General features: G+C 41.4%; 3 protein-coding genes across 3 annotated transcripts; 1 reads left to right on the forward strand and 2 right to left on the reverse strand.

Moving 5' to 3' along the window:
* Positions 1–493: 493 nt before the first annotated feature.
* On the reverse strand, positions 494–4,189 carry N7479_010270 (uncharacterized protein; the record flags this gene model as incomplete). Its single annotated transcript, XM_057257961.1, has 1 exon — positions 494–4,189. The coding sequence occupies one exon, from the start codon at positions 4,187–4,189 to the stop codon at positions 494–496; it is 3,696 nt and encodes a 1,231-aa protein (XP_057105419.1).
* A 17,650-nt stretch (positions 4,190–21,839) lies between these two features.
* Positions 21,840–24,233, reverse strand: N7479_010271 (ATP-dependent RNA helicase SUV3; the record flags this gene model as incomplete). The annotated part of the gene is made up of 2 exons (XM_057257962.1): positions 21,840–22,911; positions 22,966–24,233. 2 exons carry the CDS (start codon positions 24,231–24,233, stop codon positions 21,840–21,842), a joined length of 2,340 nt encoding a protein of 779 aa, XP_057105420.1.
* Positions 24,234–24,571: 338 nt separating this feature from the next.
* Positions 24,572–27,028, forward strand: N7479_010272 (Sec1 family protein; the record flags this gene model as incomplete). The annotated part of the gene is made up of 7 exons (XM_057257963.1): positions 24,572–24,605; positions 24,670–24,707; positions 24,775–24,862; positions 24,918–25,064; positions 25,124–25,326; positions 25,379–25,845; positions 25,903–27,028. The coding sequence occupies 7 exons, from the start codon at positions 24,572–24,574 to the stop codon at positions 27,026–27,028; spliced, it is 2,103 nt and encodes a 700-aa protein (XP_057105421.1).
* Between the last annotated feature and the right edge of the window lie 53 nt (positions 27,029–27,081).

Below are 27,081 nucleotides of genomic sequence, written 5' to 3' on the forward strand. Positions count from 1 at the left end.
GAGCTTGGTCATTGAACCAATTTTTGGAACCTGTCTTAACAGAGATAGCCCTCTGTTTCCCTATGAAGAGTACTCTGAGGGTATTTCTAAGGTTCCTTTCTATGGTTCCTTGTCTTTGAAATCGTCTACAGAGATAGTCCTCTGTTTCCCCATGAAGAGAATTCCGAGGGTATTCTTCTCTTCTTTTGAAGGTTCCTTCCAAGGTTCTTTCATGGTTCCTTCATGACTGTGCTGCACTAGATAGGGAGGAGGGCTTGATGTATTTACGATGAAGGCTTTGTACTACTATTGTCTACGAATCATATGTGTTGAATGGAACAGACATTTGATTGTTCCCATCTAGATATCATACAAGAACTAGGTTCAGAACAAATAACTCCGATATTTTAAGCTAAGTGATTCATGCAGAAGTGCAATGGTAGAGAGACATAAGACGCAAAAAGGAAAAAAAAAGCACCATTGCAACCATAGCTGGTATCTTGGAAAACAAAAATCAACCCCAAGTTCCACCACCACCGCCTCTGCCCTGTCGGCGCTGGGCAGAGATACGCCAATCGTCTTCGCCAGCAAAGCGGTTGTGCAGAGGCTGGATGCGCTCGGCCTTCTTACGCTTCGACAATCGATCCGTAGGCGCAACCTTGAAGAAAGTGGGCGCCGCCTCGACAAGCCATTTCGGCTCAATAGCAGTAGTACAGTGCATATACTCCTTGCTTGTAAGGACCAAGGTGTGGTAGATAACGTGCTCGGCCGGTTTGCCAAACATCGCGGAACTGGGATGCATATACACAGGTGTTCCTTCCACCAGGGTCTTGTATCCTTCCTGGGGGTCTTTGCGCGCTGCGTTGCGGAAGAAGCCGGTGCACAGGGACTGTCGCACTTTCATGGTATCCCGGCCACACGAGACGATGCGGTGCTTGTAGCGGTTCATGATTCCCAGCAGCTGCTGGCGCACATCTTGGGCACGCTTGATCTGTCGTGCTTGGATGAAGTTCTCGAAGCACCAGGAGTTGTTGAAGCCAGCCTGTTTCCAGCCGTTGTAGACGTTGAGGAGGGTTAGATGATCGCCATGCGGATCGTGGAATTTGGACTTCTTCTGGTCTGCTTGTTGCTGCTTTTCTTTAGGGCGGTAGAACACAGACTGGATTGACAGCATGGCGACAATGCTGAGCATTTCATCGGAGCAGCCCGAATCCACGGATGCAATGAGCACCTTGGCAAGCGCAGGCTCCATGGGGAAATCAGCCATCTTTCGTCCGAGCCGAGTCAAAAGACCCTCATCATCAAGTGCTGACAAGGCATACAGTTCTTCAAGCGCTGTCAACATGGTGTTGGTTGGTGGTGGGTCCATGAAATCGAAGTGGAGGAGGTCGTTGATACCCATTGCCTTGAGCATCAAAATGGTATGTGAGAGGTTCTGACGCTGAATTTCGGGAATGGATGTTGGAAGCATTTCGGACTGATAGGCAGCCTCCGTATACAATCGGAAGCACTTTCCTGGTCCTGTTCTTCCGGCACGGCCAGCTCTTTGCTTAGCTTGCGCTTGGGAAATTGGAGTCACCACAAGGGAATCCATGCCGAGCTTCGGATCGTAGGCGTTCTGCTTCACGAAACCGGGATCAATGACGTAGTAAATCTGATCAATTGTGATCGAAGTCTCCGCAATATTGGTGGCAATGACGACTTTACGTCCACCTGGGGGTGCCGGATCGAAAATCCTACTCTGCATCTCACTGGGTAGTGCAGAGTAGACAGGTAGGATAACCAGTTCAGGGACAGAAGGCCCCAAAGCTTTCATGCGCTCGAATAAGATCTCGCATGCTGTATCAATCTCTTCTTGGCCAGTTAAGAAGACCAGAATGTCACCTTGTGGTTCTGTCAAATGAATTTGCATGACAGTGATAAGTGCAGCATCCAGATAATCAGATTCAGGCTCCTTGGAGTACATGACTTCGACAGGGAAAGTTCGGCCGGGGATGGAGAAAATGGGACAGTCGTTGAAATATACGGAGAACTTTTCAGCGTCCAGTGTGGCGGACGTGATGATCAATCTGAGATCAGGTCTTCGTTTGACTGTCTTTTTTAACAATCCGAATAGGATATCAGTCGCGATTGTCCGCTCGTGCGCTTCGTCGAGCATGATAACGGAATATCTCTTGAGATCTGGATCCAGAAGAATTTCTCTCTGGAGCATTCCATCGGTCATGTACTTGATTTTGGTCTCTGGGCTGGTACAATCCTCGAAACGGATGGTATATCCAACCTCTGCTCCGAGCTTGCAGCCAACTTCCTCGGCCACACGTTTAGCCACTGACATGGCAGCAACACGACGAGGCTGGGTGCAACCAATGATTCCGTTGTTTCCGTATCCGCCCTCGGCTAGGTACTGTGTCAACTGGGTGGTTTTTCCAGAACCTGTATCTCCGACGACAATCATCATTTGATTGTCCTTCACTGCGTCCAGCAATTGTTTCCGGAACTTGTAGACTGGCAGACTTTCGCGTTGTTGTTTTATGGACATGTTTGTCCGCTTTCCAAATGATGCGTTCTTGCCCATCGTCGATCTCTTCCACTCCGGTACAGCCTCGTCCTGTTTGGGCTGCTGAGCAGTTCGAAGATCAGAAGCAAACTTTCTTTCTTCCGGTGCAACCATGGGGTCCTGCCATTGAGCATTAAGATCGACGTCCGCCGCCTTTTCGGCCGCTCTGTCTTGTGCTTCCTGCTGCTTCAATTCACGTCGCTCCTTGGCAAGGTTAGTGCCTGCCATTGCAGAACGGTTCATTGAACCATCGGGAGCCTTGACAACACGGATAGGAGAAAGTTCAAGGGATTGTTTCGTTTGGCCAGCCAGGAAAGGAGGCTCCTCATCTCTGACCTCAATGTCGATATCTTCCTCCTCTTCGAAAGTGCCCTCGCCGGTGAGCGTTGCATTATATTCATCATCGATGTCGGGATAATCTGCTGCAGAGGCAACGCCGGAGGCAATCAATTGTCTAATCTCCCACCGCTCTGGCGAAGTCATGCGCTTTCGGTTCCTCATTGGCCGACCTACGGACCCTTCAATGACGGGCACATCGGAGGCGAGGCTACCGTAATTCTCATCCGCGAATCCACCATCGAGACGTTCCATATTTGCACCAGAGGCAAGGCGCTTCTGGGGAACAAGATCCCTGCCCGTCACCTGATCCACCTCCTTCATAGACAGTCCAATGCGAGTGCCTTCGATACTAGCCACTTTGACTTTAACTGGTTGTCCGCGCGAGACCAAATCAGATGGATGATTCACGCGTGCTCCTTCTTGCATTGCTGAAACGTGCACAAGACCGTCCACCTTCCCCTTGACGCCCCGTAGATTTACGAAAGCACCGAAGTCCTTCACACCTGTCACAGTTCCATCATAGACCTTGAAAAGAACGGGGTGGTCATCCAGCTCGACAGGGGGAGGACGGCGGAAATCATCGTCGTCGTCGCGATCACGGTGTCTCCGACGGTCACTATGGCCATTGCGACGGCTGTCTTCCCGATTATTGTATTTTCCAATCGATCTACCAAACTCGTCCACGAGGTCATCGTTTTTGTTATACCGCGTGGCACTTCGAGACCTTGATCGCGAGCGGTATTTGTCTCTGCGTCGTCCGCGGCCGTAATCGTTGTTCTCGGGGCTGCGGCTCCGCTTCCTCGTCCCGCGATCGTTTCTTGATGCATGTGGTTTGTCCTCCTTCGCTTTTCCTGCCAGACCCTCGAGCATGGCAAAAGTGTCATCCATCGCCCCTGCTTGTGCATCGGCCTCGTCTACCACTTGGCGATCTGTGTAGTCTTCTTCCTCCCAGCGCTTTTCCGTATCTGGAACCGCAAGGCCTTTGAACACGCGGGACTTTTGCTCCAGAGAATCAAGCAAATCCATGTCTTCGTTGCCATGAGAAGTTCCCTTGTCGTTCTCCGGTTTCTTCCCTTTGTACTTGGGGTGCATCGTGAGCACCATGCGGTCGACACTCTCCAGGAGACTCTGCGGGAATTCGCCGCCCATGTCGTCGAAAAATTTCTTGAAATCGGAAAACTTGCCATTGCATTTGAGGTGCTGATCGATCACGAACTCTGCGAGGGTCTTGTCGGCGATTCCCAGGTGATTCTCAAACTCGTTCGTCACGCGCGAGACGAGCGAAAACAGCTCAAGAGACTCTAGGTCATCCATGATGGGCGGTGGGACAAAAGAGATCCAACCGGTTAAAAGTTAGGGCCAGCAGAACTGGACAAGTAACGTGTAAATCGGCGAGCGCGCAAAACACTGCTACCCTGTTCGGAGTCGCAGCTCGGGATCTTGAAGGCGGAAAATTAGTACAGCCGAAGTTGCCACCGATAAGATAAGGCGGTATACACCGGGATTCATACATTGTGACTACAGCTCGGTTCATCGATGACCTGAGAGCTCAGTTCACCAGATGACTAATAATGTCACGTGACTTTGTTTGTTATATGACGCCTGGTGAACTGAGCTCTGGATTTTTAATACCCTTTCAAAACATTACCCTCACCGCTTCCTTTACTAGTTCATACCCAGTTCATATATTGACACCGCCTTATTTCTGCCTGGTTTTTAATATATCTACGCTCAGATCTTATGTAAGTGATACCTCTTGATAGAATTAGATAAAAAGGGGTCAAAAACTGATGAATTTCCCTTGTGGGCAGCCTACTTATAAGTGGTACCTTACACAGTCTAAGAGGACTGCTGAGGGCGCGTGGACTGATATAACACGTAATATAAGTGGCTTAACTAGTTCTGGACTAGTTCTCTGCGATCAAATCACTAATTAATATAGCTATAGGCTAGTAACGAATAGGTTATCTATCCTAGTGAGAGGTAGTGCCGTTACCCGGGTTGTTTACACCCTGTGAGTTCTATCTGAGAGATATAGGGCCTTCTGAACTAGTTTAGAACTAATTCTGGTTTCTATTAGACTACCTTCGGTGATACGAATAAGCTTAAACACTATATTAATAAGAAGTATATAGTTACTGGTACTGATACTATAGCGCGGAGTGCTGGTAGTTCCCCCTCACTGGCTTTACTTCGGGAGGTAAATAGTAAGTGCGGTAAGCTTTATATTTTTGTCTAAACTAATTACTAACTAATTCAGATAACTTCTATAAGGTTATACAGATTCGGTTTAAGCAAATTTATACTAGGGAAACTGAACACCGACCTATCCTTCCCTTAAAGCGAAATAGTGAAGTAAGTATCTATCAAAACTAGTCCTAAACTAGTTCCTAACCTTAAATAGGTGAATATAACCGAAATACGTATAAAACTCCGTAAGATAGGTTATACTGGTACCTATATATTATATAAAGCTGATTCCGCTTCGAAAGGTAAGTTTCCCTTAGTTTTGACCTACTTAAACTAGTTTATAACTAGTCTTCCGCACGACCCAGTAAAACCCAGACCCAACCCAGACCCAACCCAGTCTGGGTTGGGTTTTGGGTCGAACCCTTCGACCTAGTACTGGGTCTGGGTCGGACTGGGTGACCCAGTACTGGGTCTGGGGCCCCAAACTAGGTTACAAACTAAACAAATATGCTAAGGATTCTAAATATATAACTTATGCATTTATTCGCGGTAATTTTGAGTATTTGCTTTACTTGATTATATCTAATTTTATTTGTAAAAAGGGTAAAAGAGATACGTATAATTGAGGATTCTTTGTCAAGCAAGCTAATGGTATTCAAATAAATCATCTTCCCTGCTTTTACGTTTTCTCCCTGATGCTCGTATCTGTGTACAGGTTGGTGGTAATGATAGCGAGCAAGGACGACTATATTCACTTGTAGGTAAGGGCCTCTCCTCCGGTATATCCTCTGGTCTATCCTCAATTACAACCTCAATTGTATCCCCTGGTTTATCTTCCGGTTTATCCTCCTGCTCCTCTGTATCACTAATTGGATCAACCTCAATCTCACTAAGCTTCTCTTCCCTCTCCTCTTTTACCGCCTTAAGCTCATCCTAGGAGAAGAATTTCTTAAGAAGTGTTGCTTCCTGCTCCTCTATATCAAATTTCGTTGTACAAAGAAATATCATTAATACCTCGACAGTCTCACTCTTTATTCTACCACGACGATAGTGACAAATATCTCGAGCGGTATTAAAGAGGCGTTTAACTCCTGCGCCAGTTGCTGGAAATAAGAGTGTATCTCGCGCAAGGGCAGCAATAGCCGGAAAGCGAGCCTAGTGCTCTTTCCAGAAAGTAAGCGGCCTAACAGAAACAGTATCTATATATATATTAGTATTATTATTGTATATACTCTTTGTATTTACTTACCGCTATCAAGATATTGACTGATTTTATCAGTAATAGCTCGTGGTTGTATATCCCTTCTATTAAGTATCTCCTCTAGCCTTGAGCTTAGATAGGCTATCGTTAGATAGCTTTGTAGATCACGACTACTTGTTCTAACTTATACTTAATATAGAATAAGGGCTTGTTCAAAAGTAAGTCGATAGGTATCTCGCTATTTCTGATCCCAATCACTGGAGAGGAAGAATTTGAATTTGTTTACCGGTGCAAGTATTGTACTGATTGTATAGATATTCCCTCGAAGATCATCAGCTTAGGAGTAATACTTATCAAGCTTAGACCGACCAGCTTTAAGGGCCTCTAGTATCTGTTTCTTCTATAGGACACGCTTTCGGCGTAGCTGTGCCTGTAATCGCTCAAGATAATCGAATAGTTTGTTGTAGATCTTGAATATATAGTGGGCAGTGATATCTCGAGTCTTTAATAGCTGTGTTATATAATCAAAGAAGGGCTCGGTGATACAAAGAAGATAGTCGATCTGACACCACTCTTGCTCGCTGAGTAGTATCTCCTCACAATCATACTCTGTACAGAATAAAGAGAAGATAGCACGTAGCCTCTTTACCCGGCGAAGTATAAGGAACGTAGAATTCTATCGTGTCTTTATATCTTGGATTGGAACGATCTTGATATTAGTTGTCTGAAGATTGTAAAAGGTCTCTCTGCGCTGGGGACTTATATTGACGTAAATCGCAAGATAACGGACTTTGTTCAGTGTAGAGGAGATCTGACTTTACTTCGTATTTTCTTGGGCTAGCCTTGACTGCTTCTCTGTCTACCTTGTCTCGGCTGATTCATTTAATAGAACTGCCTTAATCCGAGTAAGAAGCTGATTTAGGCTGAGCTAGATAACGTAGGTAAGATATAGTATTCGGGTGATAATAGTATTATCTGACAAAGCCTGTTAGAGAGCAGTAGCTAATATCTTATTGTTTGATACATTATCTGTTGTTAACCCGAATACTTTATCTTTAATATTGTGCTCCACTAGGGTTTCTATAAGAACACTACTTAGGTAAGAGCCGGTATATATACTATAAAGCGGCTTAAACCCAAGTAGTACCTCACGATATACCCAATCACTGTCAATGAAATAGCCAGTAATAGCTATAAATACCTGCGAGAATAGAGATATCCAGTAGTTAAGCGCAATAGATATCTTTGAGCCAGAAGGCAGCGTACGAAGGATACGCTGCTACCGGTCTTTAACTAGACTACCCAATCGGCGACGGATGGTATCGGTAGATAGGATCACTAGAGGGGATAGGGCGGAACGAGCTTTATTGATAATACGTTTGAATGATAGATACTCGATCAGATAGAATAGGAGCCGGTTGAGAGTAAGAAATTGGAGGAGATCCTCCTCCCAATCTTCTTGTAAGAAGGGTATACTTACTGAAACCTCTCCCTAGAATAATAATAAATTAGTATAGTTACTTAGTTTTATAATATAAAATATACCTCTCTTTGTAGGAAGTTTGTAATCTCTGCTTTCTTCCCCTTTTCCGACCGTAAACAACCAGCCGTTTTCCGATGTTTCTGGATGGTTAATGTGCCATAATACTGCGCTTTACCTGTACTGTTCGGGCTTAGTGTATAAGGATGCTCTAGGATCTTCCCACAGCGCTTGTATATAACCTTTGGTGCGCCATCAATACCCTAAGCTACCTAATAGTAGCTATTCCAGATCTCTGTATAGCGGTTCGAATCCTATTTAAGCTTACTTTTCCTCCCGTAGTCAGTCTCTAACCACCAGTCTATAAAATCGTTATATAACATTGTATCGTATAGAATAAACCCTTTCCTACGGTCGGGTCCAACGCATTTCAATAAAGGGGGGATTAGGAGGGGATTATCTAGTCTTCGGAAGTTTGAGTCGATTGTGTGTTGACTTGCGGATAGTGTGACTTGTCCAGTTAAAATATATAAGAGATCGTTAAGATCACCACTATAGAGCGACGATACAAAGTCGGAAAGTTAGCTTTGAGACATAATATAAGAATGATATATAATATATACAAAGGGATATAAGGGGAGAAATTCTTTAACGTACAAAGGAAGAAATACACTAAAGTTATAGAAGTGTCTAGGAATATTGATATATCAAATATAGTAAATCATCCTACTCTTGTTGATTGGTCTATTATACTAAAATTATATAGGTCTAAAGAAATACCCCTGAGATAACCCAGTCAAGACCCAGTTATAACCCATTTAACCCAGTAAGAACCCAGTAAGAACCCATTTAACCCAGTAAGAACCCAGTAAACCTAGTAAAACCCCAGTCAAACCCCAATTCCCACCCTAGTTCTATTAATCCTTCTCAAAATATTTCTTCCTACCCTCCCTTCAAGTCGTATATACCAAGTAGATTAAGAGGTAGTAAGTAGTTTTGAATGTAAAGGTTTACTAGATATCTATCCATAGTTATATAAGCTCTAAAATTAAACAGAAGAAGAGAAATAAATGAATTCAAAAATTATTTTACTCTATAGATAAAAATATATATTATATTGATATATATTGAATATATATATCTACAACTTAGGGTATACTTTGTATTTTAAATGGAATGCTATCGTACGCTTAAGAAAACCAGCAGCCAACATATACCACCTTTCTATATGAAATAAAGCATTTGAAGAAGTAATTAATCTTGAACCAGATATATTGCTTTGAAGAACGAGGTAATTTCTTAAAATTTCCTTTCCCTTGTTGGTAGAGAGTGTAGCATTTCGATGTAGAAACCATAACAGGGGAAAATGACAGTATGTTATTTAAATATTTATGCCATAATTTATGCAGAAACTGGGTCGAACTGGGGCTATACTGGGTTTTCTGGGGCCCCAGTCACTGGGTCTGGGTTGGGCCTGGGTTATGAGGTTTCGACCCAGACCCAGACTGGGTTGGGTTCTGGGTCGAGACCTTCGACCCAAACTGGGTCGTGCGGAAGTCTATTTATAACTAATTTATTATTAACTTAGCTTAATGTACTTATACTCGTCAGTATAAGTGTGATTACTGTAATGGTATACTGGTCTCAGGTGTAGGGCCTGTCAACCGGGTAAGATACAAGGACTCTGTGAGAGGAGACGAATACAATGTATTGTGTGGAACTGTCTCAAGACTAATTCTTACAGGAGTAAGTGGGATCCAGGGGGATCCCAGACTATAGGGTAAACCATCTGATCGACTGACGTGGCCGTCATGTGACGAACCCCTCACGATCAGGTCACGATACTTGGCTGATTATATATTGGTCCTATATCAGCTGACTCCCGTATTGTCGGTCTCCAGGTTGTAAGGATCTTTATCCGTTACAATTACTTTAAGTATTTTTCTAATAATAAACCTAAGGAAGATATTGAGGAAGGCAGTAGTTATAGTGGAGATAGTGACACTGCGGAGTAGTTAAAAACGGCCTCTAGTAACTAGTCTTAAACTAGTTCTCGCCCTAATTTATAAGCCTAACGAAATAAATACTACTTTATTACAATAAAAAGTCTATAAGACTCTAAAATAACACTAGAAATAGTTCTGAACTAATTCACAAACACTATTAAATACACTTTAACCTATATATTTAGCCTATAATAACTAGTATAGAACTAGTTTAAAGTAATACTTTATAGCTCCTCGCCCTCTATTTCCTCACTTGTTTCTTCCTTAGTTGTTTCCTTAGTTATTTCCTCGGTTATTACCTCAGTTACTGCCTTAGTTCTTACCTCTTTAACGGGTTCACTGGTTTATATTCCTTATATATAAAAAGTATAAGGATTAATCGGCTTAAAATACTTAAAGTTATTGCAACAATCGCGATTCTGCTCTTAGCAGCAACCTATTCGATCGTTCGTATCTTTGCAAGGTTTATAAGGTACCTTACTACCTTACTCCTTCGCAATAGTACGTATACGAGTAAGATAGATCTAAGAGAACTAGTTAGAGACTAGTTATAGACTAGTATAATAGTAGTTACTCACTGTCTGATCCCGCTTACGCGGGATCTCTAGGATATTATCACTATATTCTGCCTAGTATCTATTTTGAATCCTAGTATAAAATACTAAAGGGTAAGATTGTTAGTTAGATCTATTTTACTAGTTTATAACTAGTTAACTTACTAATTGCAGCTTAATCTTCTGCTAGACTAGGCGCACTACCTACACCTACAATCTTAAACTTATTTGGCTGTTATATACTAGGGGTTATAGGGCGATATTTCTAGCGGTAGTGGTGTCTAAGATTGTTAGTATTGCTTAACGGTTTCTAGGAGTACTAGTTAGTAACTAGTAAATAACTAGTTTAGTATACTTATAACTTTAGGATATCTAGGAACGCGGTAAAAGAGCTCGCTAAGGTATAGACGGCTTATTCTATCTACCTAAACAGTAAAAGGGGGGAGATTAAGTCTCTCCTTACTCTTAAGACTAGCGTACCAGATAAAAGTATCGTAGCTTTTGTATCGTAGAGCTATTTTAGAACTAGTACCGAACTAGATCTAGAATTAAAAGAGAACTAGAATAATATCCTTTACAGAGGTATTAATATAGTTTATATATCTAAGTTCTTAGGGATTCGGCTTCTATCGGGGGTTAAGCTTTCTTTGAGCTCTTCGGGAGGCTTTCTTTAAGCCCTTCGGGGATTCGGCTACTATCGGGGTTTATTTCTTTAATATATAAAACGACTAAAATATAGTTTTTTCAAAGAATCTATAACTAGTTACAGCCTAGTTTAAGACTAATTTTAGGCTTATAATATATACTAAGTAACGTATACTATACCAAGCAATATATACTAAGTAAAGCTGAACTTCTATTTTAGGAATTTATTGAAATATTACCTCCTATAGTATTTAAGGTAGTTATAGGTAAAGATAATAATAGTATAGGAAGAACTAGTTATATATTAGTTAACTACTAGTTCAGAGCTCTAGAAATACAGTTAAATAGAAGTTATCTACTTATAAAAATATATATCGAAGTTAGATATATATTTGCAAAAATATATATATTGTTATACTGTATATATATATATTAAATATAACGAAACTTAATTGAAAAATAAATAAAAACTAGATATAAACTAATTCAGCTTATCTAAATTAAGTCTTATACGCAACTGTCTATTTTCTAACTCTATACACTTAGTTTCAGCCCGAAATCGTCGTTCTTACTCAGCTATACTAATACTAACTCCTCCGCTAGGGTAAGCCTACGTATATTGATTATTACTAGCAGTACGTCGGAGATCTCTGTATAAATATTATTAGTATTAGACTAATTTAGAACTAGTTTACTTACCTATTCCGCGAGAACGATCTTAAACCTCTACCCCGACCTCTACCCCGAACTAGAGACAATACCTAAGAGCTAGGGGGTGTAGCAGTACGTTGAATATAGCCCGATAAACTTAACCCAATAAGGATCACGTTATCTAGATTATCCGTAGTTTCAATCTCTCTTAGGCGTTTTTTTTAGGATATTATAACTATTAAACTAGTAAGTAACTAGTTCAAACCTATAAGGAAAAAACTTACGCTCGCGGGCTAGATAGTTATAATACCGTGTAGTAACTCTATTAGATCGGTATTGACCAATTACGCCAAAACTGGTCCGTAGATTATATTGTTTACAATCCTAAATATTAAGGACTTTAGAACTAAGAAGGATTAGCTGATAACTAGTTAAGAACTAGTTTAATAACTTACCTATTAATTACCCTAAGTAACGATATATAAGTCCCTATCCAATAGGACTTATAATAGGATTATTCTACCGTATTTGTCGATATACGTACTTAATCGAAGAAGTTGGGTTTTATAAGAGAGTAAGCCTTACAAAGCCCTACTGCAATAATAGGGTACCTTTTATAGACTGCCCAATTCCGGAGGTAAGGCTCAAATTCTAATAATAAGTTAGAAAGGAACTAGTAATAGACTAAATAAGAACTAGTTCACTTACTAATAATCAGCTAAATTAGCTGAAAATAGTTATCCTCTGTCTCACAGTCTAAAAGACTAAGTATTCTTATACGCGCAGATACAAATCTTTCACCCTAGCGAGTAGGAATAAGCCTAGAGACTGTTCGTATAAAATAAACACAGTAAAATATAAGAATATTTTTACAATACTATCTCTAGTTATACTCCGTATAGCCTTGCTCCTAAAGGTATAAACTAAGCCCTAATATTAGTCTATAATTAGTTTATAACTAGTTTATAGTTATCGATTATTTATATACCTTTTATCTGTAAATAGTCTATATCAACAACGATTGCCCGAAAGCCTATATTATAAAGATAATAGAATTTTGTCGGTGTCTCCAATATATCTGCTAGAAGCTAGAAAACGTAGGTAAATATTATCTTATAGGCGATTGGGTTCTCTTGATCTATAAAGACACAGAGGAGTGTTATAACTAGTAGAGAATTAGTATTATACTAGTCAAGAACTAGTTTATACTTACTTTTACTATAGGTAGGTAGAAATATAGCGAAAATAACTTCGTTAAAGTTACCTTTTACCCGCTTATACGATATATCGACTTCAAAAGAGGTTAATATACTGAAAATACGGATCTACTTATCTAAACCACAGACAATAATAGTCCTAAAGGTTAGATCTATATAGATTCGATAGGTATAATCCTAGATAACTAGTTAGTAACTAGCTCAGAACTAGTTTATAAGAACCTTACCGTGAATTTTAGTGTGTTTTCGTATACAAATATAACCCTATTAAACTACCTCCCTTAAGGAAATTCGAGAGCTCGCTGTTTTACAATAATAGCTGAGACTCGATCGAGATTCACAAAGCTACTATATATATTAGAAAGAGATCTCTATCTATACTCCTTAAGGAACTCCTTTAGCGCGGGGCTATTAAGGAATATACCTAAACAAAATTAGTAACGAACTAATTTATAATTAGTTTACTTACTCCGTATAAGATTTGTCCCTTATATACTTTGTATAAGCTTAGTTATCTTATCTAGGTAAAGCTAAGGTAGTTTGTTTAGTAGTGGTGGAGGATATATATACTTTCCCTTAGAGTAAAATATTGTATATAGATATACTGTAAAATCGATAGGGATAAAGCAATATATATATAAACTATATAGAATATTAACAATATCTCTAAACCCCTACGGGTAGGTAACCACTAGAAGTAGTTAGTAACTAGTATAGAATATATAGAACTAGTATAGAACTACTTACTGTATTTCTTACGACGTAATATTTGTTACTCTATAGCTATATAAGTCTCGCTTTGTATATACAGTACTTAGTTAACTAAGTCCTTAAGAAATTGGAGATCTAAAGTCTGTCTCTTCCCTACTAAGTTATAAAAGAAATAATATGGCCTTATAGAGCTTAAATTTGAATATATAAGGTAGGGGGAAAAAACCCCAGCGATATTCTAAACTAGTTAGTAACTAGATTAATATTAATATAGAGGACTTATACTTACCGGTTTAGGGAAGATACGCTATACTAAAGAGTATAAGTCTTCCTACCTACTATAAGCTTTCTTCTCTTAAAACCTTCGAGATACTGAGTTATAGAGACTAGTAAAGTATTCCTTAGTTAACTATAAACCAGTTTAGAACTAGTTCACTTACCCTAGACTGTATCTTAAATATTATATATTAACCTCCCGAGTTTAGAACTCTCTCCTTTTAGCCTCAATTTATACCTATAATAGTATATCAGCCTTATAGTGAGATATATCCCTAAGTTCGGGATTAAGAAACTCGTATACTTTAATACCGCTGCAATAAAATATTCTTTTCTCTGTCTCGCAATTAAGGAGAGAATTAAAAACTTTTGTAACTAAGCCGACTATTGAAGTAGAGTATTGTATCTAAAAATTAGTATTAAACTAGTTCAGAAGTAGTTCTGAACTTAACTTATATCTCTTATTATATTAACTACGTTCTCTCGAGTAACAGAATAGAGATCTTTGAAATTGATAATATAGGTATATCCTTTTTTATAGGACTTAGGATAATTAGGTAGCCAATATATATATTCAACCGAGAAAGTATCTACCCACCCGTTTAACACAAGAGGTGTCAATATACGCTTTAAACTAGTTAGTAACTAGTCAAAAGCTAGTTTAGAATCGAACTATACCTCTTTATCTCCTACACCGGGAATAGCACGGTTCCGATTATATAGAATTTTAATCGGTTTAAGCGTCTAGCTCTGGGGAGTGCCTCCTATTATCAGGAGGATTAAATTCGATCAATTTATCAAGAAAATACAAATCAAGATCAAGCTCAAACTCGGAAGGGGCGGGGATACTTATATTGTTGATAAAGTAGTTGTGAACTAGTTCTAATAGAGGGGTAGAGAAAGAGGCAGAATTTTCTTTTACTAAAGAAGTAGTTTCGAACTAGTTCAAATTCAATGGTAATTGGCAAAACAAAACAAAAACCTTTTAATACAGGAGCCAGTGAGCCGAGCCCTTAAGTCACATAACATTATTAGTCATCTGGTGAACTGAGCTCTCAGGTCATCGATGAACCGAGCTGTCTTCTGTCATACATTACGGGAGGAATGGGGTTTCAGAAAACGGTTGGTCGAGCACTGTTCTCGACCAACCTCGAATAACCTTGCGAAACCAAATAATGACAGTTGCTTTTTAAAACTATTGGTAATAAATTGAGGTTTTTTTAAAATAACATTGTTTTTAAAATGAAGGTTTTTCTCTTAAGACGTCGTCTTTTATTTTTACTATTGTGACAACTTGGATGTTTTATACGACGCTTCTTAGAAACAACAAGCGACCAACCATTATTTGTATAAAAACTGGAAAAGTTCGGTTAGGGTAAAAGAGGAAATTGGAATAAAGTCTGTATACCTTTATTTCCATTTATATCTTGGGTTACTGTCTTTTGTATTTTAAATAGACGTTTATACGCCAGCTTTAGAATACGAAATTAGAAAAATATTTCACGTTTATTGTTTTGGAGTCGGTAATATATCCTATATTTTGTAATATTAGTACGACAAATAATATATATTTTATTTATATTTTATTTATATTGTTACAATACTTTGGCTGTTTTATAGTATTCCAGGTATTAGCTGTTTTTTTACGGTTATTCAATAGTTGTTTGATAGTTAGGTGTATATTGGTATACAGTTTACAGTATATTGACTCAATATTAGTAGAATAATATTAGTTGGTCGCTAGTTTTATTGCTTCTAACCTTATAAGAGGGTCTCTTACTAGCTAGTTAGTAGTTTATTATAAGTTAGGCTTATATTACTATAGAGTGTGTATACATTTATATACTTAGAATATAATATTTCAATTATATATCGGTAAAATATATTCTAAGAGTATATAAATAACACTTACAGTTATCCAGACTATAATCTATTAAGAGATATTAACTAATAATACGTGTTCTTCTTAGGGTAACCTAAGCTTTCTGTTAGAAAATCAAGTTTAGGTAGCTATATTGCACTAATGTCCCTCAGAGCTCCTAGAGTCGGTAGAGATATCCGTATTATCAAGGTACTTATATATCTCTCGTCCAATACGTACCTAACCCTTATGTGACTTAGGATCCCACTCTACAGTTAGGATTATAGCGGGTCTGCTAAGTGAGGCTAGATACTGGAAGAGTATCTTGATATCAGAGTCGTCTTTGAGTTATACACTATAAGTTACAGTCTCGAGCCAGCAAAGTATACGTTCGTTGATCTCTTATACTGTGCAGCTCACAGTCTAGTCCCGAAGACTGTGAAAAGGCGCCCAGTAATCTTCTATATAGTGACTATCAAACACTGCGTCGATAATGCGATATCTTAGGTCATCTTCAGTAAAGAACTCGTCTCTATCGAAAGATATTGGAGTTAGGGCGTAGGCGGACGGGGAGATAATCAATTGGTTGCGAAGGAAAACACGGGAGTCCGAGATAGTATCCGGAGGTAAAGAGGAGGCCACTTCTTAATTACATTGTTCGTAAGTAGAGAGGTTTACTGCTGTCTATTTAAAGATAATCTTGTTAGTCTTATTACCAATAAAGTTCTAGTTATAGGAATCTTACTAACATATTGGAACAATTCCTGTCTGGCTGTGGCGGGGGGGGGGGGGGGGGGGGGGGGGGGGGGGGGGAGCTTATAGAGGTGTTTCCCCTAAACGGCGCGAGGACCGTAGATAGACTGCGCCAAAACCCGCAAACCCGCAAACCCGAAAAACCCCAACCCGCAAATGGGTCGGGTTTCGGGTCGACTTTCATAACCCGCAATGGGTTTCGGGTTTACTTGGGTAACCCGCGCGGGTTTTCGGGTTACCTATACGGGTTACTAAACAGTGCAAATATAGGAAGAGTCGTATCTATATAAATTATGCATCTCTTACCTATATCTTATTGTATTTCCTTTTTACCTTAAGGGGGTAAAAGCTCCTACAGCCCGCTCTAATTCCAATACACCACTACTATTTCTAACGGCTATCAGAAATTACTTATACGTGAAAAGCCACTTTAGCCTATACTATTTCTGACCGCGGTTAGAAATAGTGCCTAAAACCTTCTTCGACTGCTACTATTATACTATATTTCCTATATATACTTAGATTGTAAATAATATAGTTATCAATTTAAAGCTAATAGTATTCCTATTTATCGTTATCCTGCCTTATATATTTCCGGGATCTAATAAATCTACGTACCTAAGTATTCCCTTCCTTAGGTATAGGTAGTGGGATATTACACTCTGGAACGTGATCCTCGTTACTAGTTAATAGAGTAGGCTGCTCGTCCTCCCTTCTATTACTGATCTCTACTATTATCCTATCTTCCTCGTTATCGCTAATCGGATTAAACTCGTATATATAAAGACTATTATTCTGCTCTTCGTTGGCTGTCTCGACCTTATCGCGAGAGAAGAATTCCTTCAGAAACGTATACTCGGCTTCTTCGAAGTCAAACCTCGACGTACAAAGATATATTATAAGATCCTGAATAGTGTCGGTGTTAAGTCTACCTCGGCGGTAGTGATAGATATCCCGAGCAGAGTTAAATAGCCTTTCGACGCCCGCCCCGGTTACTAGAATCGAAAGTATATCTCGGGCTAGGCTTAAAAGAGCTAGGAATCGATATTGGTTATCCTTCTAGAACAGAAGGGGGGATATATTGATAGTATCTATTATATATTAGTACTATATTTTATAATTCTAGTGGTCACACTTTATATATACCACTTTCAAGATATTGTAAGAGCTTATTACGCGATAGGTTATTAGGTTACTGACTTCCGAGTATTATATCGAGGCGAGACCCTAACCTTTTCGAAGACTGGGACAGTAGAGACGTCTGTATACTTCTAAGACGTATCTTATATAGTATAAGGTAGTCTTAAAAGCTACGTCGATACCTCTGAGCCTATTGCTCTTCCTATTTATCGGTTTAAAAGAACCGAAGCTTATTGGTAGGAGTAAGTATAGTTCCAATTGTATAAAGATTACCTCGGATATTATCTATTTCGGTATAATAGTCCTTAAGTTTCTGCTGTGCAGCTTTAAGAGCCTATAGTATATTTATTTTCTAAGGGACCCTTTTACGTCGGAGCTATATAACAGATTGCTTAAGGTACTCGAAGAGCTTATTGTAGATCTTAAATATATAATAGGTAGTGGTATCCTTTGTCTTTAATAGTTTAAGGGTGAATTCAAAGAAAGGCTGGGTAATCCAAAGAAGGTACTTAATCTGTCGCTATTTATCGTTATCTAACGTAAGGTCCGATCGCTTATACTTATTATAAAATAGCGTAAAATAAGGGCGAAGCCGCTTTATACACCGGAGTATAAGAAAAGTAGAGTTCTATCGCGTTTTGATATCTTGTATTAGCGCGAGTTTAGCTGATTCAGTCTAAAGGGTATAAAATATATCCCGTCGCTAGGGGCTTATATTCACGTATATAGCGAGGTTTCGAACCTAGTGAAATAGTTAGTAAGGTATAAGAAACGGTATCAATATTATAAAATTAGATATAACTGACCTTACTTAAAGTGTTAACAATCTCTCGCTTATACTACCTCGCGTTCGTTTAGGCGGACTGAGACCGCTGTTCTATCTACCGAGTCTCTGTTAACTTATTTACTGGGCTCGCTTTTATATATCTAAGTAACTTATTGAGATATAGCTGGAGGATATAGGCAATATATAGAACTCTAACAATAGTGGTATCTTCTGGTATTGCTTACTGGAGACTTTCGACTAATATTTTATTGTTCGAAGTATTGTCGGTTATAATCGTAAGTACCTTATATTTAATATTATACCTCTCAAGAATATCTATAAGTATAACACTAAGGTTTACACTAGAGTAGGTTCCGTAGAGAGGTTCGAATCTAAGAAGGATCTTACAGTACTACTAGTCCTCGTTAATAAAATAGCCAGTAATTACTATAAAGGCCTATACAAACGGTAAGGTCCAGCAATTAAGTGCAACGGAGAGTTTTGCACTAGGAGGTAGCCTCTGTAGTATACTCTGCTGGCGCTCTTATATAGTACTTTGAAGACAGTGTCTGATTGTTTTCGCGGAGGGGATTTTAGGTAGGGAATCCGCTGCTTATATAAGTGCGACTAATATATAAAATTCAGGGTGCTTAATCAACCGGAATAGGAGGCGAGCGACTGTAAGAAATCGTAGTAGCTGGTCCTCCTAGGCTGTCTAGTTAAACGTTATCTGTGCTAAGGAATCCTAGTTCTAGAAGGTAGATATATTAGTAATAGTAAAGTACTAAATAAGAAAGGTATAAGTATACTATAGCCTTTATAAATCGAGTGATCCCCGACTTCTGTGTACAGTGTCGAGCTGCCTTAGTACAGCTAGTACCTTTAAGGTGCTTTCCTATTGTAGAGGTACCTTAGTGTACTGTTATCCCTGATAATAGGGATTGAGGATACTCTAAGATTGCTCTATATCGCTTATATATTACCTTTGGTACGCTATCGGAGCTATATACGACCTAATCGAATTTATCCTAGGATTTTAACTGATACTTCGAGTCCTATTTAATCTTAGTATTACCAGGACCCCTATATTATATTCTAATCCACCAATCTATAAATTCTTTATCAACTATTTCGTTATAAAGAATAAATACCTTTCTACGGTCCGGTCCTATACGTATAAGACCTTTAGGGACTAGGAGTGGAATTAGTGGGTGTAGAAACTCAGGGTTAAATAAGTCAATTGTAAGCTGGCTGGTAGAGAGTTCGGAAATAGTAGCGAGCTACTCGTTCTTAGGCGTAAGGTAGGTAAGGTTGATATCACTATTATATAGAGATAATAAAAACGCGTTAGAATATTGGCTTTGAGATATAGTATCGAGGAAGGGTAGAGTTAAAGATTTTAGTAGAAGGGCCTTACGTATAGGAAGAATCTTAAAGACCCTAGCAATCTATCCTAGGGTACTATATCGCGTTTAAATACGGGTTGATATATCGTAGTACTAAACCTCTACACAATAATAATTGGCTTATCTGATTCAGCTTTAGTGGGTAGAGCCCGCAGAAACCTATATAAAACCGCAGAAACCCGCGTTAATACCTATAATAACCCGTAAACCCCGCAGTATAACCCGAATAACCCGCGAAATAACCCGCAGAAACCCGTATAAAAACCCGTAAGAACTAAGAAAATCACGAAAACTACAATACCCTGTCAAAATATATATCTACAAAATATATATCTCTAACTCCACCTATAGTTTCTTACTTACAGTACAATAACCCTAATAAAGACGTAATTTCTGACCGCGGTCAAAAATAGTAGTATTCTTAAGGGATCTTCAATATATAGATAGTTTGTGACCGCGGTCAAAGATAGTAGTATTCTTAAGGGATCTTTTAATATATAGATAGTTTCTGACCGCGGTTAGAGATAGCAGTAGTCTCAAGGGAGCTTACAATATATAGATAATTTCTGACCGCGGTCAGAAATAGCAGTAGTCGAAGGGTACCTTAGACGTATAAACAAAACCGCCGTAGATTACTGTATTTTATTAGTATAAATCAGCATTTTTATACACTTCGCTATAGCTTAATTGGGAAAATTATACAGCCGCGGGTTTTTGCGGGAACCCGCGCGGGTTGCGGGGCGGGTTGCGGGTCGACTTCTCTTACCCATTCTCGGGTTTTGGCGCAGTCTAACCGTAGATTGTAGACTAGACTTATTTCTGTCCTAGTGTCGATTTCAGGTATTTAGCGGAGTACTAGGCGATAAAAGGTCTGAGAATAGTAGATAGGGTTTTGATATAAATATAGTTCGTTGGATAGTTATAGGAATTGTGTGATAGGAAATTTTAATTCTATATATTATTTAGGTTTATATATATCTCTAGTCTACTTTTTTTCTAATTATAGGGTTACCTACACTTTATTAATAAGTTCAGTTAAAATAAAAACGTAATAGCCTATTTATAGCTATATAGTAAAGCGGTCTTGGTTAGACTGCGACAACGCCCACCAAAGTGGAGACACTTTTAGCGTCGCCAAGACATATGCGGGCACTCTTGGCAAGGTGGATACTGCCAAGAACTAGTTATGTACATAAAATAGCCTAATAGAGTAATTTTGGCATTAATTTTGCATAACGGTGGGCGATGGGCGTCAAATTTCAAAAGGCCCACGGGCCGTGGACACTTTCTAGTGCCCATGGACGGGCGATGTCGCAGTCTAAGTGTAAGTCTCGCCAATATACAAATGACATTCAAATAATATACAGGTAAGGTTATGTAAAGGTTCGTAGACAGTTTGTTACTATTATATATAGTGCGTACGTTGAGGAAATAGTGACTCGACTATACAACAATTGCACAGCAACTGTATAGCAACTGTATAGCAACTGTACAGCAACTATATAGCAACTGTATAGCAACTGCACAACAACCTCTCCCTAACCTCTAGGTATAATAGGTCAGGCGTCAATTCTCAAAGAGCAGTTGATGAGATAGTGTCACAATATTATTCACATAAAAAATGTCTACTATGACACAATGTTTTATCCAAAAACAATGTTCTACTATTGTAAATATTGTTACAAAAAGCGAGGTCATCAACAACCTCGCTTTTCAAAACGAGGTTTTTTTCAAAAACAAGGTATTGGTAAAACAACGGTTGAGGGTGTATCGATTTAGTACAACGTTTATTGTAAAAAACGATCGGTCATCGGATTTACAACCGTTTTTTAGTTCCCTATTCCTCTCGTAATGTATATAATAAAAAAAAGCCCCTCGGTATGGTCAAGTGAGACTTGATCATGGATTTATGGTGACAATATAATGTTAGATGTTGGAAATATACAAACATGCTCAATTGAGAAGTAAACGCAAGCCGGAAAAATCGCACAGTAGATCAAAAAGCAATAAAGAACATTGAAATATACAGGTATTAGGTATTGAGTATTGGAGATCGGTTTTATACATCTAATATACATAACTACATATTCTTTGGTTTACATATTCATCACTCTCTGGGGACTTCTGTGTCATAGTAAGACTCTGTTGGGTCAGGCTCAGAGTCGTCCAAGTCAGGGGATGAGCCCTCTTCATCGCCCTCTGCCTCCGGTGTTGGCTCAAATAATGAGAGTTCGGCGTCGGACGGTTCACCCTCTGCAGTCTGCGCAATCTCCGAAGCAGCGTCTTCAGGCAGATTGATTTCCATCTGATCTCCTTCGCCAGAGGGTTTCATCCAGTCTCCAGAAACTCCCATACGTTCCTGCTCCAACAACTGTTTCTGCAGCGCAATCTGGCGCTTGAGAGAAGCACCCTTCCGCAGCCTCTTGTTTGCGGAGAATTCAGTCAATGCCCGAACCATCCGCTCTTCGACAAGTTCCTTGACATGACTTGCCAGAGTTCGGTCAGTGAAGACACCACCGAATCGGAAACTGAGCCATAGGTACAAGATAACTGCTCTATGGAGGCTCTCCAGATCATGTAAGTAGTCGTTGCTGCCAGAAACAGGCTGCTCGATAACTTCCAGGTTGAGATAGGCGATGTCCAACAGTCTTCCTTCATGGTGTTCGGCTACGCAGTCCGCCATAGCACCAGTAACATCACGCGAGCCGGCACTTTTACGGTCCATTGGAGAAACCATAAACTTTAACTGGTCTTCAAACGGCAGTCCTTTCACGGTGTCGATAATCTCGGCATTTTCCAACTGACTGGTAGGGTCACACAAGAAGAACAAAGGGCTGACCTTGGCAATTTCCAAAACTCGCTTGATCAGATACTCGAAAGGTACACCTGGTGGGAAGTAGGCGGCGAATTTCCGGAAAACAGATTCTGGAGGGAAGATACCAGCCGCACTCAGCGGTGGGGGCTCCAACTTCAAAGCCTGCTGGATATACGGAAGGTCAACCTCTTCGAGACAGGAGATCAGGCCCACGTTGGGCTCCTCGCTTGTGCTTTCCGTTGCATTAGCTGGGCGATATCGACCAGCACGTCCACCAATTTGTTTGATCTCAGGGACAGTAAGCCGTTGAAGTCCAGTCGGGACACGCTTGACGAGGGTGTCAAAGATAACACGCTTGCAGCTCCTTGTAGTGGGTTAGTATGAAAGCGCAAATACAACCAGGGAGGACAGAACTCACAGGTTAAGACCCATGCCAATCGCATCACTTGCCACGAGGAAGTCATAGTCATTGTCTGGGTCATTAAACAGATTCGCCTGTTGCGTCCGAATCTCTGCTGGCAGACCGCCGTAAACGATAGCTGCGCGTCTTCCGGTGGTCTTCTCGATATCTGCCTTCATAGCGTGTATACCTTTCCGGGAGAAAACGACTACACAGTCACCCTTTTCAAGGCTATTGAGATTACCCTTTAAACTGTGCGGCATCACTTCCAGGGCGTTCAGGCGTTCATAGCGGTGGACCTCCAAATTATCTCCCGTGAGTGCACATAACTCCCGAATCAATGGTATTGAGCGGGTTTCACCGCACAGGTGCAGTTCGGCTACCTGAGCACCAAGGAAAGCTCGAGTCCATGCCCACCCTCTTGATGAGTTAGCAATCATTTGAATCTCATCAATCACACCAACATCGTATTCCTGCCCCAGGCTGACCATTTCCACGGTATTGCTGGTAATACGCGCCACTTCATCGCCCTCGGGAAATTTGACATCGTCGCCAGTGACGAGACTGCATGGAACCCCATCTGCCTTGAATCGATGATATACTTCTTGCGCGAGCAATCTTAGCGGACCTGCGTAGAATCCATTTTTGCTTTTCGCCAACCGTTGTAATGCATGGTAGGTCTTTCCGGAATTCGTCGGCCCGACGTGGAGATGAATTGTTCGCTGCATCGATCGTGCGCGCGGATACCACTCAGCTGGCCATCGAAGATCGGCCACTTGTTGTTGTGCTTCCAGGATGGGTGCGGAAAATCTGGTAGTGATGCTTTCCGAATACTGCATATATTCCACCTCCTCCCGCAGACCCCGAAGTCCGGAGGCGAGGTAGGCTTTTTGCAGCGCTACCTTGACTTGCCGAAGGGGTCCCCATTGTGCAGACGCCTTCTTGTCATCTGATTTGCAGGCGTTTTTGATTTGACGCTCGAATTGGGTCCATCCTTCTAGCGATTCGCCAGATTTTTTCAATTTGGCGTATACATCGCGCAGGGTTGCTTCCACCAGTTCGTTGAAATCTCGGGCGGCTGCAATATCCTGTCGGACGGACCTCGAAGAGGAACCACCGACGAGTGTTTTGCCTTTTTTTGAGTCTGCTTTTCTTTCCTTTGTAACATCTGGTTTGACCTTTTTTGATCGTTGAAGAACCGAGGTTGTCGTGAAAGGCCGTACAGCGAAACAAGTCAAGGGTCGCAAAGCACGGAGGGAACGACTACCGCCAGTCCATGGCTGCATTCCTGAATGACGGGTTCCAATCCCGTATAGAGGACCGGAACAAAGAAAATCTAACAGTTGAAAGTTGAAGTTAACAAAGAGGGAGAGAATATGGGAGTCCCTGCATAGGAGAGAAACCAAAAAGTTCCCTTATCGACCAGATCCACTTTAAAGCTCCAATGGTGGGGAAAACCATCTTCCCTTCATATACCTCAGACGGCCACCTAACACCTCTCTTTCCCAGGGTGTCTTCCAAGCTTGTGATATCTCGCCAATCTTCTTTACTATCTGTGTCTTCTTCCTTTCTTCCTTTTTCTCTCACTCACCCCGAAGCCCCAAGTTGTGGGCTGCCCACCATCATGGGCTCCTCGATAATTAACATCCAACGCGACTGTGAGTTACTACCTTCTACGACCTCTTACATGAACCCTAGCTGACCTTGAACTGTCTGGAATAGTTATACTGAACACAATTCGCAATGCCGGTGGCCACGAGGTGAGCCCGACCCCTCCGATCAACCCCTCTACCCGCGGATATTAACGGCGCCCCTCCCCCCTAATAGTGGAAAGTCTTGGTGGTGGATGAGACCAGCAAGAAATTAGTCAACGGTGCTGTGAAGGAGGAGGAAATTCTCAATCTCAATGTTTCCAGTGAGCTCGTCTTATGCTTTGCGACTCGAGCAATTCCACTAATACCATACCACAGACGTCGAGCAGCTCGAACATCGACGACCGACCAATCCCGATATGGATGCGTTGTACATATTGTCACCGGAATCGTACGTGGTGGATTGTCTGATGGCAGATTTTGAGGTGGGCCGATACAGAAAGGCACACTTGGTGTGGACTTCATGTTAGTGAGATGGTGAACCCGAGGCCTTCGCGACGTCATTCCGCTCACACAGCTTATAGCCCTCGATCCGCAGCTGCGATCTAGGATTGACCGGTCTCAAATGGCCCGCGAGCGCATTGCGGACTTTCATATCATGAAAATCAATTTCTATCCCAGAGAATCGCGCTTGATTACATTCCGGGATCCGTGGAGCTTCCCGATACTCTTCCACCCGGGTTGCAACAATTTGATCCGGCGCCATTTGGAAGAATTGGCCCAGAAGGTGATATATATTCTCCGAGTATGCCAATTGAGCTTTCTGACGTTGAAACAAGGTGGTCTCTCTTTGCGCTTCCCTAGGCGAGTACCCTGTTATTCGGTACTATCGACCTCGATCTCCGACTCACGAGGCCGGAGTTATGTGTTCTCATTTGGCGCGTTTCATTCAAAATGAACTAGATCAGTTCGCGCAGTATCAGCGTGACTTCCCGCCTCAAACAAATCGCCCCCGAGGCGTACTGCTCGTAGTAGACCGTTCTATGGACTTGTTCGCCCCCCTCATCCACGAGTTTACATACCAAGCCATGGTCCACGATCTTCTTCCTGTCTCAGATGGAGACAAGGTTGTCTACAAAACAGTTTTAAATAAGGGCGCCAACAATGAGGAAGTCAAGGAGATGGAGATTGGTGAGCACGATCGAGTCTGGGTGGACTACCGCCATATGCATATGAAGGATGTGCTTGGGAAACTGGGCGAGGACTTTGCCAAATTCCGAGCAGCAAACCCTCAGTTTGCAGATGAGTGAGTTTCAACAGGCCTTCTCTATACTGGACTCAGACCACTAACTTAGGATTTCAGTAACGACAAATCTAACGTGAACACCATCAAGGATATGTTGGGCGGACTGACAGAATTCCAAGAAGGCAAGGATGCCTACACTCTACACCTCAACATGGCACAAGAGTGTATGAACTATTTTCAGTCCCGCAAACTCTTGGAAGTGAGCTCCACCGAGCAGTCATTCGCCACGGGTCTGGATGAGAACTACAAAAAGGCAAAGAACCTAGCAGCGCAGCTCGTTCAGCTCCTCGATGACGACGCGGTCGTACAACCAGATCGGCTTCGACTCATACTTCTGTACATCATCTATCGTGGTGGGCTACTAGGTGGTGACATTCGCAAACTCATGGCGCACGCTGGACTCCCACCAAAAGATGGCGGGGTGATTGCGAACATCGAACTCCTCGGAGTTCGTGTCGAGAAGCCTCTCAAGGATGATAAGCCTCCAGCCCAACCACTTTTCAACAGGCGAAACCCACAACCCGAATCAGAGGAGCTCAGCCTGAGCCGGTACGAGCTAGCTATCAAGCAGATGCTCGAAGACCAGATCCAGGGCAACTTGGACGCGACTTCCTTCCCCTTCACACGCCCTCACACCGAGACGGATGGCGCCATAGCTGCCCAAGAAATGCAGTCACAGCAAGCTTCTTTACGCAGTGCAAAACCGACCTGGGCGCGCACAAGATCCGTCGACCAGCCTCGACAGCGCATAATCGTCTTCATGGCCGGTGGTGCCACCTACGGAGAGTCACGAGCCTGTTACGAAGTCTCAGCAGCATACAACCGGGATGTCTATCTTGCCACAACGCACATGCTGACTCCGGGTCTCTTCCTCCGCCAAGTAGGGGACCTTGGTGTTGACCGGCGTCGACTCGACCTTCCATCCGAGCGCCCCAAACCTACCGCTCCAGCCCATCTCTTCGAGCGTGAGGCCCCTCCAGCTCCCAATCCGCCGCCGCAGAAGAAACCTGTCTCAACGGCACACCTCAACCCTCCAGCTCCACCAGAGGCGCTGATGGCTGGCATGTCAATAAAATCAAACGGAAGCGGGAGCAGCCCTGCCTCATCTGGCAGCGGGAAGCACGACAAGAAAGATAAAGAGAAAAAGGAAAAGAAGGAGAAGAAGTACCGTTTCTTCAAGTAACTTTCTTCATTTTCATTCATCTTGATCTCATCTTGTCTCCAATTTCCTGCTGT

The sequence above is a fragment of the Penicillium vulpinum genome (genome assembly GCF_028829585.1).
Source record: "Penicillium vulpinum strain IBT 29486 chromosome Unknown utg000004l_segment0_segment0, whole genome shotgun sequence".
In the NCBI taxonomy this organism is placed as follows: domain Eukaryota; kingdom Fungi; phylum Ascomycota; class Eurotiomycetes; order Eurotiales; family Aspergillaceae; genus Penicillium; species Penicillium vulpinum.